Source organism: Tenrec ecaudatus, chromosome 5 (genome assembly GCF_050624435.1).
Source record: "Tenrec ecaudatus isolate mTenEca1 chromosome 5, mTenEca1.hap1, whole genome shotgun sequence".
Classification (NCBI taxonomy): domain Eukaryota; kingdom Metazoa; phylum Chordata; class Mammalia; order Afrosoricida; family Tenrecidae; genus Tenrec; species Tenrec ecaudatus.
In genome coordinates this window covers 183,295,938-183,316,767 of record NC_134534.1, presented here as the reverse complement: position 1 = coordinate 183,316,767, position 20,830 = coordinate 183,295,938, and the positions used below count along the sequence as shown (strand labels likewise).

The 20,830-nt window shown below is 56.4% G+C and overlaps 1 protein-coding gene across 14 annotated transcripts in view; it reads left to right on the top strand.

The window, feature by feature from the left end:
- ATP2B2 (ATPase plasma membrane Ca2+ transporting 2) overlaps nucleotides 1-20,830 on the top strand; it is a 114,865-nt gene that overhangs the window by 74,251 nt on the left and 19,784 nt on the right. For all 14 annotated transcript variants that reach the window (XM_075550479.1, XM_075550475.1, XM_075550480.1 and 11 more), the window contains 6 exons: nucleotides 2,579-2,820; nucleotides 3,394-3,628; nucleotides 9,201-9,380; nucleotides 9,545-9,632; nucleotides 12,852-12,958; nucleotides 13,981-14,172. In XM_075550479.1, coding sequence (XP_075406594.1) covers nucleotides 2,579-2,820; nucleotides 3,394-3,628; nucleotides 9,201-9,380; nucleotides 9,545-9,632; nucleotides 12,852-12,958; nucleotides 13,981-14,172 — 1,044 coding nt within the window. The remainder of the gene's footprint in view (nucleotides 1-2,578; nucleotides 2,821-3,393; nucleotides 3,629-9,200; nucleotides 9,381-9,544; nucleotides 9,633-12,851; nucleotides 12,959-13,980; nucleotides 14,173-20,830) is intronic.

Sequence of the window (20,830 nt, the reverse complement as noted above, 5' to 3'; positions counted from 1 at the left end):
ACAACTCCAGAGCACAGAAGACCGTTCCCAGCCCTGCAGCAAAGGAGATGGAGTTGCAGAATCAAGTGACCTGCCCCGAGTTGTAGCTTGTGTTAGACCCAGAGCCCAGAAATTCCCAAGGAGCTTCCCAAGCAGGGGTGTGGGGCAGGGCCATCCCAGGCAGAGGGGAAAGCCTAGCAAAGGCCTGGAGGACCTGCAGATCCTTGACCCATTCCAGAATCAATGGGTGGCCTAGGACCCAGGTGAGGAGAGGGGAGGCTGTAAGAGCCAGGGCCAGCTCTGTGAAGCCCTCCTAGGCTCTCCCATGTCGAAACTCAGAAAAACCGCTCCAGGTACCAGAAAGGAGCGGGCAGGGGGGCAGGAGCCAGCAGCCTCTGAGGCCCCATGTCCTCAGAGTATGGTTACAGCGCTTCCCTTCCTACCCATGATTCCACTGCCTGGGAGCTGAGCTGGCCTTCTGAGGGAAGCCATGTGACTCACCCTTTAAAAGAAACTGCTCCCCTGCCTCTGAGATCCTGGCACTCCCTGAGACCCCAAGTGTCATGTCGACCCTTTGAATGGCCAGAATCCTGCTGCTGCTGCTGCTGCTGCTGCTGCTGCTGCTGCTGCTGCTGCTGCTGCTGCTGCTGCTCAGAATGCAGCCACACACGCTAGGAGATGGTAACGGCTCTGTTCTCGCTCCTACATGGCCCCCATCTGCCCACGCTGGCCCCGCCTCCTCCAGCCACCTCGGGCCACGTCAGCTCGTGTCCTGGTTCATGAGGCCTCTTGTCAAGTGACGCGGCCAGCGGTTGACGTTGGGATTATGGACGCGGAGACAAGTGTTTGCTGAGTTTCAGGGGCGATTAAGGACCCCCACTTCCTACACATAAATGATGGGGAGGAGGACCACTCTCCCCGAACCCCTGGATGGGGCCGGAGGGAGGAGGCCAGAAGGCGTGGCTTGCCTAGAGACTTGTCCTGCGTAAACATGCACATCCTCAGCCTCAGCCTCCAGGGAGCCCCGGAGCTCCAGAGGGACAGCGCATTCCCCACCATCCAGGAACTGAACAGAGAGGATGATGGGGTACTGGAAGTTACCCTGACCCCTGGAGCTCAGGTCTCTTGGGTCCACGTTGCCTGAGTCAGGGCTCTGAAACCAGGCTCTGGCCAGGAGGTCCAAGTGGGAGTGTGGCGAGGGCTTGAATGTCCCAGGGAGGCAGCTGGCTCCCTGCCCACCAGCAGGGATGGCATCTCTGGAAGAAGTTTCCAGCACACAAAGCAGCACCACATGTGTCTGTGTGGCCACATCCACACAGGAGGGTCCCTGGGTGGCACCACCATTAGGCAAGTCCTTGGTCATTAACCAAGAGGTTGGAGGCGGTAGGCCTCTGAAGACAAGCCAGCCCCGCCAGCCCCGCGGAGCACAGTGCTACAGCAGCAGACACGGCATCGCCGTGAGACAGAGCGGGCCCACTGGCACATGGGCTCTGTGCAGAGACACCTACTGGGGGGCCCTGCATAAAATCGCCAACATTTGATCTTCTTAACATAAAGAAAAATGGGTGTTTGGTTCAAACGGAGCTGAAACCTCATGGAGTGGCCCATGCATCCTATGGAACCAGTCTTGCGCGGGGACAAATGACGGGCACGGCAACAGCTTGCCTGGCACCAGGGGGTGGTGCCAAGTGAGACAGCCAGACCTGAGATCCCAGCTTTGTGAAGCGCTTTAAACAACAAAGTGATGGCCAGGGAGAATCTGGGGTGGTGGAAGGGGTCAGTCACCTCGGGAGAAGAAAGAAGAACTCGGGACACACCCAGACACGGGAAGGCACCGCACCAGAGCTATGGCGGGGTTGTTTCTGGGCCAGGGGCCTGAAGGGGCCCCATTCACAGTGAGGTTCAGAGTTACCTGTAACGTTTTCTTTTTTTTTTTTTTTCAATAAGAGAGAATGCTTAAGCTAACAGGCATGATGTGGAGTTTCTCCAGAGCTTGGGGAGCGGTGGGGGGGGGGGGGCGCGTGGAGGGTCGGTACGTGGCTGGTGCTTTCTTGTGTTTTATTCTCTCTTGACTGTGATGTGGGTGGGGGCTGACACAGCAAATTGGCTTTCCATTTGCCAGTTCATGCCATCATCCCCTGGCATGATCGCAGGGCTCACAAGTGTGACAGACAGCTCTCTGCCCACTTCCTGCCTGTATGTGCCGCTTCCTGCCCCACCCTACCATTAGAGCTTTGTCCCTGGGCACACACTGCCCCTTGGGTTCCTCCCAGTGGGCTGTCCTGAGGTGCAGACACTCCCCTGAGTTCCAGTTCCCCACACAGGCCTGTCTAGGTTGGGGATGAAAGGTGCGGGGTGGCAGGTGAGCTCCTCTCCAGGCCTGAAGGGGAGTGAGGGCCGGACATACTCTCTGGGGCCTGTGCATGTGTCTGAGAGACACTGCGTCAGAGCTGACCAGCCGGACCTCCCTTCCTCCCGACCAGGCTGGGCTAGGCTGCTGGGACCTGAGGGTGCAGGACGTGCAGGAGCTGGCACACCGGGCTGCACCCACCCCTCACCCCATCTGACCACCCCCTACCCGCCCCTGCTCCTCCCACAGCCCCCGGAGAAGGAGGGCGCCCTGCCGTGGCAGGTGGGCAACAAGACCGAGTGCGGCCTGCTGGGCTTTGTGCTGGACCTGAAGCAGGACTACGAGGCCGTGCGCATCCAGACGCCCGAGGAGAAACTCTACAAAGTGTACACCTTCAACTCCGTGCGCAAGTCCATGAGCACCGTCATCAAGCTGCCCGACGACAGCTTCCGCATGTACAGCAAGGGGGCGTCTGAGATCGTGCTCAAGAAGTGAGTGGACGGGCACCGGGTGCCGGGAGACACGGGAGCAGGCCCTGCCCAAGGCTGCACAGCCAGACTCGCCCCCAGGGCCGCTGACCCAGGACTCTGTCTGCTGTTTTTGCCGTGAGATGACTAAAGACCTCCCCTTCCTCCTCTACTGAGTCTTGGGGACCTCTCCCCACCCCACACCTAGATGCTCTTGTGTTGTCCACCCCCCAATAGCCAATGCTGGCCAGTTTCCTCGTACTCCGGGTGCCAGAGGTTGGTCTAGAGACTGAAGGCGTCCCCGCCTCTGTGCCTCAGTTTCCTTGCATGTCCTTTGAGGGGACGGGGGGAGCCCCTGGCTCTCGACCCCATGGGCACACAGGCACATCCTAGGGTACGTTGAGTTCGACCACCCAGGCAGATGTCCACTCAGAGGTCCAGGTGTCTTCTGGGCTGGTTCTTCTGTGTCATCCTGACCTGGACCCATGGACCTGACCTGAGTGCTCCCTGGGAAATGGGCTGGGCGGGGCACTGGCAGGTGGGCCCACTCTGAGCAGCAAGAGGAGCTGCCCCATCGCCCTCCCATCCCCATTGCAGGTGCTGTAAGATCCTCAATGGGGCAGGTGAGCCCCGGGGCTTCCGGCCCCGGGACCGGGACGAGATGGTGAAGAAGGTGATTGAGCCCATGGCCTGTGACGGGCTCCGCACCATCTGCGTGGCCTACCGAGACTTCCCCGGGAGCCCGGAGCCCGACTGGGACAATGAGAATGACATCCTCAACGACCTCACCTGCATCTGCGTGGTGGGCATCGAGGACCCCGTGCGGCCCGAGGTAGGCCTCCCACGGATGGCAGGCTCCAGGAGGGGCCGCAAGGATGGGAGTCGGGGTCTAGTCTAAGCTGCTTCTCCCCTCTGAGCCTCAAAGCGCCCTCACGTGCACCCAAAGGTACAGGCCACGCTTGGCCGGGTGTGCTCAGAAGGGCCTGGGCAGGAGGCACAGCCTGCCAGCGGGGCAGCAACATCCCACTTCCGTGGGAGAAGGCCCCAGGCCTTGGGGAGCTACTTGGCTCTGCTGCTCTGCCCACCAGGAGTCAAGGTCTCATGTAGCCAACCGCCTGGCTTAGATTCTCAGGTCCTCAAGCAGGGCAGGCCAGTGACTCGGGAAGCTCATCGTTGGTGTCACTGTCGGTCTTCTCCAGCGACGGAGGTCATTGTCCTTGGCAGCCAGCAGACCTGGGCAAGGTTCCCCAGAGGCACGGCTGATGATCAGCCCCGGTCAAAGTTCCAGAATCGAGCGGGGAAGTGAGCAGGTCACACGGGTGAGCGAGAGACAAAGGATGGCATCCCTGCTGACTGCCATGGAGGGAGGCCATGGCTGTGGGGGCACCTAATGGGTGCCTAGTCCACAGGAGGCCCGCCGTCTCCCTCAGCTGCCTCTGCTCCTGGAGAGAAGACAGAGGATCCAGCCTAGGGGGTTGTGGGTGGGGGGACACGCGTGGTCGGTCGGATGCCCAGGCTGCAGAGAAGCTGTTGGGAGAGGAGAGGGCTGACTCTGAAATGCTGCTGGGCTCGGACCCCCATGTGTCCACAGTGACCCCAGGCAGCCTTCCTTCGGCACCTCTGTGGCCCGCCCTGGCACGGTCACCACCGGGGTCCTGTGGCCCATCCCTGGTCCCCTCTGTGCCCTTCAGCACATCCTTTTTCAAAGTGAAAGGAGGGAGACCAGGCACTCTCCCGACCACCCACTGCAATGCTGTGAGCTCCGGTGTACCAAAGACCAAGGGGAGTGAGAGGGTGGCAGACAAGGCCATGTCCCCACTTAGCCAGGGGGCAACGGGCAACATCAGAGCTGAGTCCTGAGTTTCAGCATCGCTGACAGGGTGGCCTTGGCCTCTCTCTGCAGGCCAGGGACAGGCACAGAGCCCCCTACCCCAAGGGACTCTGAGGAATCAGACTGCATGTCTGAGCAGTAAGCAGAGTGAGTGCCTGACACAGGGTGGGCAGCCCATCCAGGCGGGTCGCCTTCCTCCACCACCTCCCAGGAGCTCCATAGCTCTGACCCAGAACAGCTGCCAGCACTGCCCAAGGCTGGCGTGCAGGAATGGCTCTGTGAGGGGGTGTGGGATGAGACTCAATAAGGAGTTGAACCCCAATTGCCAATGCCACGGTGTCACCACGGCCCCTCATTTCTGCCTGGAGCTTGGCACAGGCCACGCTGACCCAGGGCAACAAGGCAGAGGCTTGTCTCTGAGCAGTGCAGGGGGCTGGCTGAGTCCTGAGGGTGTCCAGACCTCCGGTGGGGGGCGAGGTCCTGACCAGAGTTCCCAGTTCACACCCTGCCTCAGAAGCATCCCTGAGGGGGGAGAGTGGGTAGAAACTGCATCAAAGATGTCTTTTGGCCATGGGACACAATGAAAGCTTCAGGCCACCACTCCCTAAGCGCACAGAGCGGGAACAAGTCATCGCGGGCGGAGTTGCTGCACAATGCGCACCTCAGATGCGTTCTGCTCTCTGCTGTCACTTCCTTCAATGCTGGTGGCCCAGGCTACCCGTCCAACTGACTTCAGCTTCCACCACAGGGGTGGGGACTCGACGAGGGGCTCTCCATCTGGCCTCCACACCCCCAGTTTGCAAATGAGGGGCCTGAGGCCCAGAGAAGGGCAGGCTCACCGCAAGCGCTCAGTGCATCCAGCCAAGACCTGGGTTTCCTCCTTCGGATCCCTGAGCTTTCTCCCAGGTCCCACAGCCATTGTGGGACCCACAGGCGGGTGATTCTCACGCCCATGAGGGGGCTCCAGGGTGTCCTCACAGTCTGAGTGTGGCCAGAGCTGGGCCCCAGGCATTCTCTGCAGAAGGCATGGCTATCCAGAGAAGTGGCCTCAAGGACGTGAGGTGCGTGTCTAGGCATGGGGAGCTAGGAGAATTTGTCCCACATTTGCAAAATGGGACTTGAACTTGTGTCCCCGCTTGACCCCTGTGTTCGTCTGGGTGGACTAGAGAAACAAATCCATAGCCTCATGTGTATAAGAAAGAACTTTATATACAAGGGCAATTGTATATGGAGAAAACATCCCAGCCCAGTCCAGATCAAGTCCATAAGTCTGATATTAGCCCATCTGTCTGATACCAATCTATAAAGTCCTCTTCAGACTCACAAAACACATGCAATGATGCCGATTGCAGGAAGATCACAGGCCAGTGGGTGCAAAGTCTTGTGGATCCAGTGGCAGTGGAAGCATCTCAGCGCTGGCGCGGGTCTCCACATGGCTCCTCCAGCTCCAGGCCTCTAACACAGCGCTACGTGTCTTGTCAGCAGGAATACCAAGCAGCGTCTATGTGTCCTGAGTCCAGCGAGCTATTCATCTCCCTAGCACCTCCAAATGAGGTCATCAAGCAGCGACCTGAGTGACAGGCTAGACTCCACCCCTTCACTCTTGATGGTGGGACCAGAGGATGTAACAACCACAGCCACTAATGAGCTACTTCCCCCGTGTGCCTCAGTTTCTCCAACTGTGAAATGGGAGGATGGCCCAGAGGCCCCTCAGGTCCCTTCTGACACCTCTGGAAGGTTTTGGTTGTCTTCGGTCAGCGCATGCCTACGGGTGGCCTTTCCTCTGGGCTCGGCCTGTCCTCCAGTCATGTATTTACAGGGTGCAAACTCTATCTGAGGAGCTGGTGGCCCATGGGTTAAGCCAGCCCTTGCAGAACCCCTGTGCCCTAGTTCCCACCTCAGGGGCAGCTGGACCCTCAGTCTCCGAGAGTGTCAGGGGTGCCTGTTACCTTCCCTGGGGAAACTGAGGCCCGGTCAGGGAGGGGTCCTCAGGCCTGCACTCCCTCGGAGGTCCTTCACACTGGTTCAGTCTCTTATTACCCCCGATACAGGCTTTAAACAGACCAACACCCTCCCCCCACCCCCAGTGCGTTCTCCCTGCAGAAGCCCACAGAACACAAAAGGGAGGTCCCCAAGTGCCCTTGTCCCTTCGGGTGTACGCAGCCGTGGGGCAGCGGTCTGGGTCTTGGCTGGGTAACGGCAATGGTGGGGGGAGGGGGGGTCACAGACAGTGGCTGCACCAGAAAGAGCGGATGTTTGGAGGCTGTTAGTAAATGAAAACAGGAAACACCCACTTCCTGGCCGTTTTTCCTCGGAAAGAAACATCTAGGATAATTTTAGCAAAAGAAGCTCTCCCCCCCTCTCAATTTTTACAAGTATTTTATTTGTGGGAAAAGGCGACTCACGGCTGCTAGGCGGGGTGGAGCCTGAGTCATAATCATCTCCGTCCCCTACAGGCCGGAGCTTGTGAGTGCCTGCTTGGAAACAGGAGCTTGGCAGGAGCCAGCAAGGGCCAGCAAGGCACAGAGCCACCCTGCCGGGGGCTTTATGGACGGAGAGCATGTGGGGTGGGAGATGGGCACGAGGGGGTGGGGCTGGGGCATGGGGGGTAGATTCCAGGCAGAGGGAGCTGCGTGGGCGAAGGCACTGTGATAGAGCTTTGAGCCCAAGGTGATGGGCCTGCAGGACCTCATCTCAACGTGAATCCACACACTATGAGCCAGGCGTCAGGGGCCGAAATGTCCATGCTGACCCTCGTCTGCCGAACCTCCATCCCCACCTCCGAGCCCTGCACCTGGTCCAGGCCAAGCCACACACAGCCCTGCCCCCGGGGGAAAGTCTGCTCTCCCAAGACCCCCTTACATTTCAGGCAGTGACCCTCAGAGCAGTTGGCCCAAGTCACAGCAGAGTGCCCAACCCAGCCCTCCACCTGCTGCCCACCCCTCTCAGAGCAGGAAGACCATCAGGCTGCAGGGCCAGCGTCTCCAGCACCTGTCGGACCAGGCAGCCCTGTGACTCTTGCCCCTGTGCCTCGTCGCAGAGGCCATCCTGTGCCCATTTACAAACGAGGAAGCCTTGGTTGCTGAGAGTCCTGACTCAGACCTGCCTGCCTGACCCCCACCCACCGGGTGCTGGGACTTTCCCTCTCCAGGCTGAGCCTTCTTCCTGCCTCTGGGCAGCTTCTACAGGAGCCCAGCACTTCACCACAGTGCCACTAGAACAAGCCTAACCTAAATCCCTCCTTCAGGGGCAAGAGTTAAATAAGGTGTCTGTCCCCAAGAGAGCAGGGCTCTTACCCATCCTCTGGGGCAGGTGACCGCCGAGGGTGAGGATGTCAGTGATAAACTGCAGAGGGTATCTCGGGCAGTCCCCATGCCCTCTCCCTCGGGCTCCATGAAAAGAGGTCAGAGTTAGTTTGTGAGCGCAGCTATGGCACAAGGCCTTGCTCACGTGACCCCTGAACCCTGAGCCAGAGTCCAGGAAGGCTAGTTCACAGAGCCCATGGTGCAGACTACTGGAGGCTGGACGTCTCGCTCCGGGACGACCTTTCTGTGGTTGGCAAGTTGCTCCCCCGTGACCTCAGGGCCTGCCTTGGAGACAAACCCCCAGCCCAAGCCAAATCCCACTCATGGCAGCCCTTGGTGGGGGCTCCTGGACCCTAAGTCTTTACAGGAGCCTCCTCTTCCTCCAGACAGAGCAGCTGGACTGTCCTCCCGGTCCTGCCATGGGGCCTCATCTGAGGATGGGTGGCCACGTCCAGGCAGGGGAAGAAAGTAGAGGAGGGGTGAGGGCGGGGGGAGCAGGGAGGGGACTGGAGATGAGGGTGGAGGTTTGCGCCGACCCGCCCAGAGGCCCCTCTGAAGAAAGGCCTGGAGATCTGCTTTCGGGAAGCCAGTCAGTGGACACCCCTGCGGGGACAGTTCTCCCTGACACTCGGGGCCAGCCTGGGTCAGAGTAGACTCAATTTGACGGTTGCTACACTGCTGGCCTGACCCACAGCTCTCGAGGGGCAGATCGTGGAGGGGCTGGGGAGGGCCTGATTGGCTCAGACATCTGTCTGTCACTCCAGCCAGGAGAACGGGCCAAAGTCCTTCCTCTTTATAGTTGACTTGAAGCATCCCCATGTGAGTAGATCCCAAGTCTGTATCGCCTTCTGAAAAACAGCACCCATCACCATCTCTTCCAAAACCTGAGAATTCAGCCTGAGGTACCAGAGCCCCGGTTGACAGAAACTGGGTGTGGATGCAGCCAGGTCAAGTTCACATGCACCAGGGAGGCCGCTGCGCTTGCCCAAGGCCGGGGCACAAGGGGCTCTACATGAAGCCCTTCTTAAAAGTCAGGAGCACCGTTGGTCTCATTCCTGGACAGGCTGACGGTTGATGGCAGGTGGCTGTCGGAGGCTGTGCACAGGACTCTGAGACCAAAGCCAGGGTTCCATCAGTGACTAATGCCTGCCACAGGCACAAGAAGGGAGGAGGCAGCCCAGCACCACGTTTTCTTCCACCATGTAGTGGCCGTCTGGGCCCCTTACAGAGGAGTGCCCTCCCTGCTTAGCACCTGCCCTCTTGACCAGGTCCCGGAAGCCATCCGCAAGTGCCAGCGGGCAGGCATCACGGTCCGCATGGTGACCGGTGACAATATCAACACGGCCAGGGCGATCGCCATCAAGTGCGGCATCATCCACCCCGGGGAAGACTTTTTGTGCTTGGAGGGCAAGGAGTTCAACCGGAGGATCCGGAACGAGAAGGGCGAGGTAGGTGTTCAGAGGGCGCGCTGGCGTGGGGGCTGGGCCCTGGGGGCTGCTTGGAAGCCAGCCAGTGTGCTGCGGGTGAGAAAGGATTGCGAGGATGCTGGGCAAGTCCCCTCCTTCCTCTGGCCTCTCCCAAACCACCCCCCTCCCCCCAAATCCCTCTCCAGATTGAGCAAGAGCGAATCGACAAGATCTGGCCCAAGCTGCGGGTGCTGGCCCGATCCTCTCCCACCGACAAGCACACGCTGGTCAAAGGTAAGGCAGCTGGGGCCACCCTGAAGCCTCCGGGGCTTCCTCTCAAGCCAGGAGCCAACGCCCTAGCCTGGGGTTCCCACAGCCTGGAAAGCCTCCATGGTCCAGTATCTCCCGGCCCTCCACATCCTCAGGAATCCAGGAGATCCGTGCCACTAGGCAGCCAAAGCTCGTAGCCGGAGGCCCGACAGGACCCACAGACAGGTTTTGCTTGGTTGAACGGGGCCTTTGTTTTATGCTACGTTCTAATCACTCTCCACACCCTGCACCCTTCCCTAGCACCCTGCCTCGACCGCCTCTTGTGTGCATCTCGTCAGCCTGGCCCCAGAAGTTTGCGAGCCTGAGGTGCTGGGTCAGTCTGACCCCTGGGGCCCACTGCCCCATGCTGCGGCTAGAACCCTATCCTGGTTCTGGAGAGACCGGACCAGCGGCCCCCTCCCCAGCACTGCTGAGAGGCCTGGTGCTTGCAGTCTCACAGCCCTGGGTTCAAATCCCAGCTCTGCCACTGACGTGCTCTGGGACTTGGTTCCCCACCTATAACGTGTCTTGGAGGCAGACAGTCGGCTTCTGGTGGAGATCAAGAGGAGGCTGCCCCGCCCCTGACAGCAATCTGAAATGATCCCAGAGCCCTGGGTGTCGTTTGCACAGATCCAATCTCTGTGATTGGAATCGTGGCCTTAAAGCGTGTTCAGTTTTACTCAGAGCCACCGGTACACACCGAAAGAACCGCAGATGCCAATCAAGCCCCTGTTTACCGAGCCCCAGGGCAAAGGGGTCTCCAACTCTCCTCTCCCGGCTGCATTGCCAAGGAGGGCATTGGTACAGGCAGAACTCGCCCGGGGACAGACACACGGAACATAGGATTCTGGCTACCCTGGCAGAAGGCTGCTGCCCCTACCACACCCCACCCTCTCTTTCTCTCATCGCCCCCCTCTTCAGGTGGATGTTTGCTGGGGGCCTTCTCTGTGGCAGGCCCTATCGGGGTACATGGGCCAGGTTTCCCAGCACAGCTCCTGGCTGTGTGGAAGAGAAGGGTGGGGGTGGGGGGTCACTGCTGGAAAGAGAAGGCGGCTCAGAGGCCATCAGAAGTGGAGGGAGGGTAGGGCTGTGATGGAGGGGGCAGGGAGGACAAGACACAGAGGCAAAAGCTATCCAGCCCACCCCACCACCCGCCGGAACTGGGGGAAGTCGGGTGTCTGCACCGCCCTCTCCCTCTCTGGTGCCCCTCCTTCCCTTCCCAGCCTGGCCCACCCGACACTAATCTGTAGGGCCTTGCACGCAGTGACCCAGAAGCCCCCCAGGGTCAGGGTGAATCCTTGGTTTAGAACACACTTACTCTGGGGGTCCAACCAGGGGCCACCCAGCAGTCAGATGGCAGACCTGCCGGGCGTAGGATGGAGCTAGTGAGGGCAGGCCCCAGAAAGGCCAGGGCGGACTTGCTTGGCTCTGTGGTTGTCCGGATGGAGTAGAGGGTGAGAGAGGTGCAGGGCCTGGGACCCTTCCTCTTCTGAGAGCTTGTGAGGTGCCAGCATCACCCCACTTTCAAGATGGCCCCGAGGTGTCAGGGGCCACCAGAGCTGGGGTTCAGAACTGGTGGGCTGCAGACCCATGTGGAGATCTGGGGAGAGAGAGGGATGTGGAGCCAAGTCCGGAGGCAAGCTAGGTATGGGTGTGTGCCCAGTGGGGAGAGAAGGGCAGCAGGGGTCACCAGGCACTCCCAGCCCACCACATGGGGCGGAGGCGGAGACCTGTCAGAGCCCAGAGGGGACACCCCTCCCCTCAACCAGGGAGCCTTTAAGAAGGGGGGTATGGGCCGGAGCATGAGCAGCGCTGAGACTGGGCATTCCAATGGAGTTGGGGGGCTTCCCCAGAGCAGTACGGTGAAATGGGTGACAGCCGTGGATACTGGAACAAACCACCGAGAGAACATTAACCCCTCCCTGCCTGGAAGAGGGCACAGAGCCTCAAATACCAAGTGGAGAGAGACGACAGGGTTTCCATTGTTGTCCGATTTTAGAAAACAGATCACCAGGCCTTTCTTCCTGGTCTCAGTCTGGAAGCTGAATGTCCTTAAGCAAGGAACTGGACCCCTCTGAATGAAGCTCCACTCTCTCCACCACAAGAATGAGGCTGAGGAGCTGGTCCCCGTGGGCAACCCCGATGGTATTCAAAATGCCGGGGCAGAGCTTCTACAGCATGAGAGCCACCAAGCTCCACGCCGAGGGAGGGAGGCTCCCTTTCAGAAGCAACAAAACCCACTGCGGTGGGCTCCGCTCGGACTCCCAGCAGCACTCGGCGCAGATCAACACTGGCCAGGCAGACAGCCTGCCTCATCTCTGTGCAGGGCAGCAACTGGTGGGGTCCACCCACTGGCCTTCTGGTTAGCAGCCCACGCTTTACCCACTGCTCCCACTCCCCCAGGACTCTAAGGCTCTCCTGCTGGTGCTAATGTGGACCTGGAAGCAGGGAGGAGGCCCATGGGATGCTAGGAGGAAAATTCATCTGGAAGTCTTGGTACAGGCCAGCCAACCCCGGGCTAGCTTCATAATCCCACACAGCGGGGGCCCAGGTGCCCCCAGTGTATTCTGCTGGGCCACCCTGAAACCTTCCAAAACAATGGATAGGCTGAGTGCTGAGTGAGCACGGGACATATCAAGGTGGCCACCTGACTTGTGTGCTGCCCCTGGGCACCTCTGCTCAGGACCCATCTCCCGCTCTGAGCCGCACGGACTCTGCAAATGCCCACTGAGGACTGTGCCCCCCTCCGTGTCCCGGGGCCCCTGGCAATGGCTGCTCCCTGCAGCCTTCACGGAATATCCTGAGTAGGTGGGTCCACAGTCAGTGGTGGAGGCAAAGCTTCCTGGGGGTGACTCAGCTCACCGGGGAGCAGATGGTGGGGACCAGTGGGACCCTAGGGACCCCACAGAGGAAGAGGGGTCTCAAGAGATAAAAGGAAAATGTTTCTGGTGAGGGGACCATTTGTGCAGCCAGAGCCAGGGCCTGTGAGGGCAGAGAGGGGTGCTGGAGAATTGAGCCCCCCCTACACACACACACACACACACACACACAGGACCTCAGCCAGCATGGGGTAGAGGTGCCCAGACGTCCTCTGAGGGTGCTGGGAGCCATGAGCCAGCTCCAGCTGGGCAAAGCGTGGACAATATCGGGAGCTGGTCCCCAGGGTGGCCCCGCTCTGAGCCTGCACCCCTACCCCTCCCCCAGGCATCATCGACAGCACCCACACAGAGCAGCGGCAGGTGGTGGCCGTGACCGGGGACGGAACCAATGACGGGCCTGCTCTCAAGAAAGCGGACGTGGGGTTCGCCATGGTAGGGCAGCTCAGGGAGGGCTCTGTCTCCAAGGACTTCGGGGGTGGGGGCTGCCCCATCAGCCCTCTGCCTGGGCTGAAGGGGCTGGGAGGATCCCCCCTGAGGGAGACTGAGGCAGAGGGCTGGCAACAGGAGCTGGGCGGTGAACAGAGCGATGAGAGGGTGGGGGTGTTAGGGTGTCTGTGTGCGTCTGTGTGTCTGTGTATATATGTGGTGGGGGTGTCGGGGAAGTATGTGTATGAGTGTGGGGGGTGTCTGTGTATGTGTTTGTGTGCATATATGTGTATATATGTATGGGGGTGGGTGTGGATGGGTGTGTCTGTGTATGTATGTGTATATATGTATGGGGATGGGTGTGGATGGGTGTGTCTGTGTATGGATGGGTATATATGTATGGGGATGGGTGTGGTTGGGTGTGGATGGGTGTGTCTGTGTATGGATGGGTATGTATGTATGGGGATGGGTGGGGATGGGTATGTCTGTGTATGTATGGGTATATATGTGGAGGGTGTGCCTGTGTATATTCATGTGGGTGTGTTGGGGGTTGTCTGTGTGAGAGTGTGTTTGTATGTCTGTGTCTGTGTCTGTGTGAGTGTGTGACTGTGTGTCTGTATATATGTATGTGTGTGAGTGTGTCTGTGTTTGACTGTGTATATGTGAGAGCGTATGTGTGGGAGTGTGTGTGTGTATGTGTGTGTGTATGTGTCTGTGAGAGTCTGTATGTGTGTATGTGTGACTGTGTGTGAGCGTGTGTCTATGAATATGTAGGTCTGTGTGTGTGTCTGTGTATCTGTGTGTGAGTATTGTGTGAGTGTGTGTGTGTGTGTCTGTGTCTGTATGCGTGTGTGCATCTGCATGTGCATGTGAGCGTGTGCCCCTGCATGGGAGGACTGGGAGTGGGATGTGCGGTGGGAGGTGGAGGCTGCGAGGACTCTGAGAGCAGCATGGCCCGAGCCTCTGGCCTTGCTGTCCAGCTCACCTCCCCTTAGCTGCCCACCCAGGCTCCCGTCCCTGTCCCATAGGGCATCGCGGGCACAGACGTGGCCAAGGAGGCCTCTGACATCATCCTGACGGACGACAACTTCAGCAGCATCGTCAAGGCCGTGATGTGGGGCCGCAACGTCTACGACAGCATCTCCAAGTTCCTGCAGTTCCAGCTGACGGTCAACGTGGTGGCCGTGATCGTGGCCTTCACAGGGGCCTGCATCACTCAGGTGGGCACCCACGGGCAAGGGCATGCCAGGGCCTGGGCGGGAAGGGGCCAGGTCTGTGCCAGCACCACAGGCTGGGTGCAGGCTGGTGCGCCGTACCCACCTCTACCTGGCACAGGCTCAGCGCCTGTTCCTACTTACTGAGATGGGAGAGCACCATGGCCCAAAGGGAGGAAGGGGAACTGGACAACCCCAGCTGGGGGCAGGGTGTCCGGGAGAAAGCCATGGCAGTGGGGCTGGAGGAGAGTCCTGGCTCAGTGGGAGAGACAGGAGTCTGCCCGGGCTGTGCACTGAGCAGGGTAGGCCTCACCGAGCTGGGAACTGAGGCTCTGAGCAAAGCCTGGCCAGTCCTCTGCCCTGTCTCGATGGCATTCCAGACCTCCCAACCCCAGGGGCCGACCTGTCCCCCCCAGCAGCCCCCCCACCCCCAGCAGACAAACTCCTGCCCACAGAGGCCCCTGGAGGCGAACGCCAGATGCCACTCTCCCCGCTGCACTCTGAGCCCTGCAGGGCCCTGACTGGGCGCCTCACCCAGACCGCGGGTCAGAGCCCTGGCCTGTGGACGAGATGCTCCCTCTAGTGGCACCTTGGGGGACATCCTGTTGGCAGCAGTAACTCACCAAATGCTTGGAAACCAACAGATGCTGGGAACCAGGGATCCGATCTGTTTGCCTGAGTCTGTGGCTGTCATGCCTGGAGCCTGGCAGGGCCATATAGACCTTAGGTGGGAAGAGGAGGCACGTGGCTGTGGCCGTGATCAGGGGCACGGGGGTACGGGATATCAGAGGGAGCAGTGAGCCTGGGCAGGGGAGGATAAGATGGGGCTATGGCCGAGCCAGGACCATCACAGCTTCAAATAGTATGTGGAAATGGAATGAAAATATAATGCAAGTTTTCCACGAGTCTACTGACACTCCCCGTGTCTACCAGAGTGCGCTGCCTCAGGTGGTGTGTGGGCGCACACACGGAAGGCCCGGGAGTCGCACTGAGAGAGAGGGCAGGGGGTGCCGGGCAAGCAAGCAGCTCTCTCCAGCTGCAGAGTGAGGATGAAGGGTATGGGGCTTCCAGGTGAAGAAGGTGAAGGCCCGGGGGCAGGGCTGGGCTGGGCTGGAGCGTGTGCAAGTCCTGGGAGAGGGGTGGGATAAGCAGGGGCTGGAAAAGGGGAGCACAACTTAAAAGGGGAGGAGGGGCCCTAGGAGAAGGGACCTAGGAACACTGGGGGTGGGGAGAACAGGAGAGTGTGGGGACCAACATCCGGGGGTGGCAAGGGGAGGCCACATGGGCAGGAGAAGATAAGATGAGTCTGAAGACACTCTCCCTGCTGCCCTTGAGGAAGGCCAACTCAGGCATGGCGAGGTCAAAGACAGCCGCTATGGAAGGAAGAGAGTGTGCAGGTTCAGCTCTCTCTGACAATTTGGCCAAGTGCTGTGAGTCTGCGTGTGGCAGCGGAAATGGTACCATCCCAACCTGAGCCAGGAGGACAGGACAGCAGGACACAGAGGGTGGTGACTTTTACATGGTGAGATCAGCGGTGAGCTTCTTCCCCGTTTGCCACTTCTCCATATCTAAACCTTACTGCTGTGAAAACGGTTATTTTTTCGACTGGAGATCAATGGGGGGTGTGAAAAAGCAGCCTTACCAGGGTTCCTTTGCATACGTCCCTGGGGTTCTTCCAAGCAAAATGTGTGTGAGCATGGCTCTGTGTTCAGTGGGCAGCTGCACGCAAGTTCTCCCAGTGACACACTTGTCTTCGTCTCCTTAGGGCGCCTTCCAAAAATGCCCAATCCGAACAGATCCTTCCAAGGGGATCTGCTGGGCCAGATCAAGTCAAGGGGAGGGGATCTGCAGGGTCAGATCAAGTCAGGGGGATCTTCTGGACCAGATCAAGTCAGGGAGATCTTCTGGACCAGATCAAGTCAAGGGGATCTGCTGGGCCAGATCAAGTCAAGGGGAGGGGATCTGCAGGGTCAGATCAAGTCAGGGGGATCTTCTAGACCAGATCACATCAAGGGAACCTGCTGGACCAGATCAAGTCAAGGGGAGGGAATCTGCAGGGTCAGATCAAGTCAAGGGGATCTGCTGGGCCAGATCAACTCAGGGAGATCAGATCAAGTCAAGGGGAGAGGATCTGCTGGGCCAGATCAACTCAGGGGGATCTTCAGGACCAGATCAAGTCAAGGGGGCTGGGGATCTGCTGGGCCAGATCAACTCAAGGGGATCTTCAGGACCAGATCAAGTCAAGGGGACTGGGGATCTGCTGGGCCAGATCAGGTCAAGGCAGGGGTCAGCTCAGAAGATGGTAGTGACTGGGTTTTCTTGGGATTTCAAAGGAATCTTCTTGCTAGATCTCCTCAGAGTGCGCAGGACAGTCCGGGGCCCGTGGTGAAGGAGTTTAAGGAAAGCCGCCTCCGTGGGTGAGTTGTGCAGAGAAATTTTCCTGCACTTGCTCAAGGGGAGCAAGGTCTGTCCTGTGAGAATTCCATTGGAAAGCTCACCCCTCCCTCCCACCAGCCCTCATCTTGTCCCTTCAGACTTCTTGTTCCCCATCTCAAAAACAAAACTCATGCCAGCGAGTGTCTCTAACTCACAGTGACCGGCAGGGTAGCGTAGAAATGTCCCTGTAGGTTTCTGAGAGTGTGACTCTTTATGGGAGTAGAAAGCCTCATCTTTCTCCTGGCATGGCTGCTGGTTCTGAACTGCTGACCTTGTAGTTAGCAGCCCAACAAATAACCACGACACTATGGAGAAAAGTTTTAAAGGAGTAGGCTTTGCATCTGTGTTAGTCTGGGTGGACTAGAAAAACAAATCCAGAGACACTCATGTGTATAAGAAAGAGCTTTATATCAAAGAGTGATTGTGTATTAAGAAAACATCACAGTCCAGTCCAGTTCAAGTCCAGAAGTCCAATATTAGCCCATATGTCCAATACCAATCTATAAATTCCTCTTCAGACTCATGGAACACATGCAATGACATTGAGAGCAGGAAGATCACAGGCCAGTGGGTGGAAAGTCTTGTGGATCCAGGGGCAGTTGAAGCATCTCAGCACTGGCGTGGGTCTCCACGTGGCTCCTCCAGCTCCAGGTCTCTGGCTCCATCAGTGTCGCTCCATCTGGCTTGTCAGCAGCGGAAGACCAGCAGGAGAGTGTGGATCTGGCCTCCAAAGAGCTATTTATCCCCTTCCTGCCTCCAAATAGAGTCCTCAAGCTGCGACCTGATTCACAGGCTCCACCCATTCACAAGTTGACAGGAGTTTATGTAACTGCCACAGAGTCCCTTAAGAATGCTGAAACTAAAAGAGAGAGAGAGAGAGAGAGAGAGAGAGAGAGAGAGAGAGAGAGAGAGAGAGAGAATGCTGAAACTACCGTTTTGATGTGGTATCCATCAAAAAGCACAGAATTTCTCAGGGAAGAATGATGGAAGCACTGCTTTCAGCAGTGCATAGACCTGAGTGTGGGGATTGCTGGCAGGATGGCAGACGAGGTAGACAAGCTACCCAGACAGATTCTCAGAACAAAGACATGAGAAACCAAGCCAATATAAAGGACCATCCTGGAACCCTCAACTCCCAAGGACAAGATAATGAATTGGATCAGAAATAAACTTTCCAAGACTGTAAATAGCGAACCAGAGATGCCAACATGTAACCAAGGACAGCTCCAGAGAAACAGAAGAGATAAGGAATGGGTGCACAGAGATTCCACACAGAGAGGAAGGCCAGGGAGTCTCAAGATAGAAGAGGCTGCTCTAAACCTGGAGAGAAAAGAAAAGCTTACAGGGTAGCCTCAACGAAAACTGATAAACCCTATCAAAGCAAAAAGGAGGAGAATCATAAAGATTTAATAAACACTAACACAACAGTAACAAGGAGATGATAAGAAAATCCATAGACAATAAGGTAGTAGAAGGACATTGGGCCTCCACTCAAGCACTCCCACAATGCAAGAATACTTTCTTCTATTAAACTGGCATTCTATGATGCTCACCTTCCCAACACAACCGCTGAAGACAAAGCGGTTGAATAAGCAAATGTGGTGAAGAAAGCTGATGGTGCCCGGTTATCAAAAGATATAGTGTCTGGGGTCTTAAAGGCTTGAAGGTAAACAAGTGGCCATCTAGCTCAGAAGCAACAAAGCCCCCATGGAAGAACACACCAGCCTGTGTGATCGAGTGGTCCCGAAGGGATCAGTTATCAGGCATCAAAGAACAAAAAAATCATATCATTAGCTGCACACCTCCATGAAACGATCGCCGAAGACAAACGGGTGCATAAGCAAATGTGGCGAAGAAAGCTGATGGTGCCCGGCTATCAAAAGAGATAGTGTCTGGGGTCTTAAAGGCTTGAAGGTGAACAAGCGGCCATCTAGCTCAGAAGCAACAGAGCCCACATGGAAGAAGCACACCAGCCTGTGCGATCACGAGGTACCAAAGGGACCAGGTATAAGGCATCATGCAAATATATATATATATATATATATATATATATATATATATATATATATATATATATATATATATATATATATATATATATATATATATACACATACACCATAGTGAATGAAGGGGGAAGTTCAGAGTGGAGATCCAAAGCCCATTTGTCTGCCACTGGAGATCCACTCACAGAGGGGTTTAGGAAAGGAGATGAGTCAGTCAGGGTGCGATGTAGTACTGGTGAAGAACACAGCTTTCCCCCAGATCCTGGATGCTTCCTCCCTCCAACTACCATGATCCGAATTCTACCTTGCAGGACTGGATAGGGCAGAGGTTGTACACTGGTGCATATGGGAGCTGGAGGCACAGGGAATCCAGGGTGGATGATACCTTCAGGACCAGGGGTGTGAGGGGCGATACTGGGAGAGTAGAGGGTGAGTGGGTTGTAAAGGGGGAACCGATTACAAGGATCCACATGTGACCTCCTCCCTGGGAGACGGACGGCAGAGAAGGGGGGGAAGGGAGACTCCGGGTAGGGCAAGATATGACAAAATAACAATCTAAAAGTTATCAAGGGCTCATGAGGGAGGTGGGAGCGGGGAGGGAGGGGGGAAAAAATAGGACCTGATGCAAAGGGCTTAAGTGGAGAGCAAATGCTTTGAAAATGATTAGGGCAAAGAATGTATAGATGTGCTTTATACAATTGATGTATGTATATGTATGGATTGTGATAAGAGTTGTATGAGCCCCTAATAAAATGTGGGGGGGAAAAGAACATTAAAAAAAAAAGTTACACAGTACCACTCTAAAAAAAAAAGCTTGAGAGTAAATACGCAGCCATCTAGCTCAGAAGCAACAAAGCCCACGTGGAAGAAGCACACCGGTCTGTGTGATTACAAGGTGCCAAAGGGATCAGTTTTCAGGCATCAAAGAAAATGGGTGCATAAGCAAATGTGGCGAAGAAAGCTGATGGTGCCCAGCTATCAAAAGATATAGCATCTGGGATCTTAAAAGCTTGAAGGTAAACAAGCAGCCATCTAGCTCAGAAGCAACAAAGCCCACATGGAAGAAACACACCGGCCTATGAGATCATGAGGTGTCGAAAGTATCAAGTATAAGGCATCATCAGAACAAAAAAATATTACCATAGTGAATGTTGGGGGGGAGTGCAGAGTGGAGACCCAAAGCCCATTTGTCGGCCACTGAAGATCCCCTTGCAGAGGGATCTAGGGGAGGAGATGAGCCAGTCAAGGTGTGATGTAACAACAATGAAAAATACAACTTTCCTCTAGTTCCTCCCCCTGACCCCTCACTATCATGATCCAAATTCTACCTTGCAAGTCTGGCTAGACCAGAGGATGTACTCTGGTACAGATAGGAACTGGAAACAGGGAATCCGGGGCAGATGATCCCTTCAGGACCAGTGGTGTGAGTGGCAATACTGGGAGGGTAGAGGGAGAATGGGTTGGAAAGAGGGAACCAGTTACAAGGATCTACATGTGACCTCCTCCCTGGGGGACGGACAACAGAAAAGTGGGTGAAGGGAGACGTCGGACAGGGCAATATATGACAAAATAATAATTTATAAATTATTAAGGGCTCTTGAGGGAGGGGGGAGCAGGGAGGAAGGGGAAAAAAGAGGACCTGATGCAAAGGGTTTAAGTGAAGAGCAAATGATTTGAGAATGATGAGGGCAATGAATGTACAGATGTGCTTTACACAGTTGATGTATGTATGGATTGTGATAAGAGTTGTATGAGCCCCTAATAAAACGATTTTTAAAAATAAAAGAAAAAATTATAATTAGTCAAAAAAATCCATAGACTAAATGGACCCAACACAGAAAAGTATGTGGGACAAAGAAATGAGAAGTCACACATGCACACACAAACACACACGAGATAGAGAAATAATAGTTCATACCTATCAATGATTACACTAATGATAATGGTTAATGTAGTCAAGAAACAATAGCAGGATGAATAGTAAGGCATGACCCATCAATGGGCTGTGTACAGGAAAAAGCATTTGAGTAGATTGATAGCAAAAGAAAAAATAGAACAAGCTATTAAAAAAAAACTCCCAAGAAAAACATCCTGGCTTCATTGGTGATTCCTACTGAGCTTTCAGAGAAGAGTTGACAACAATCCTATTCAAATGATTGTAGAATGTAAACTAAGGAGGGAACAACCGAGCAAAGCCCTCACTGACAGGGAACTTGTAGGAC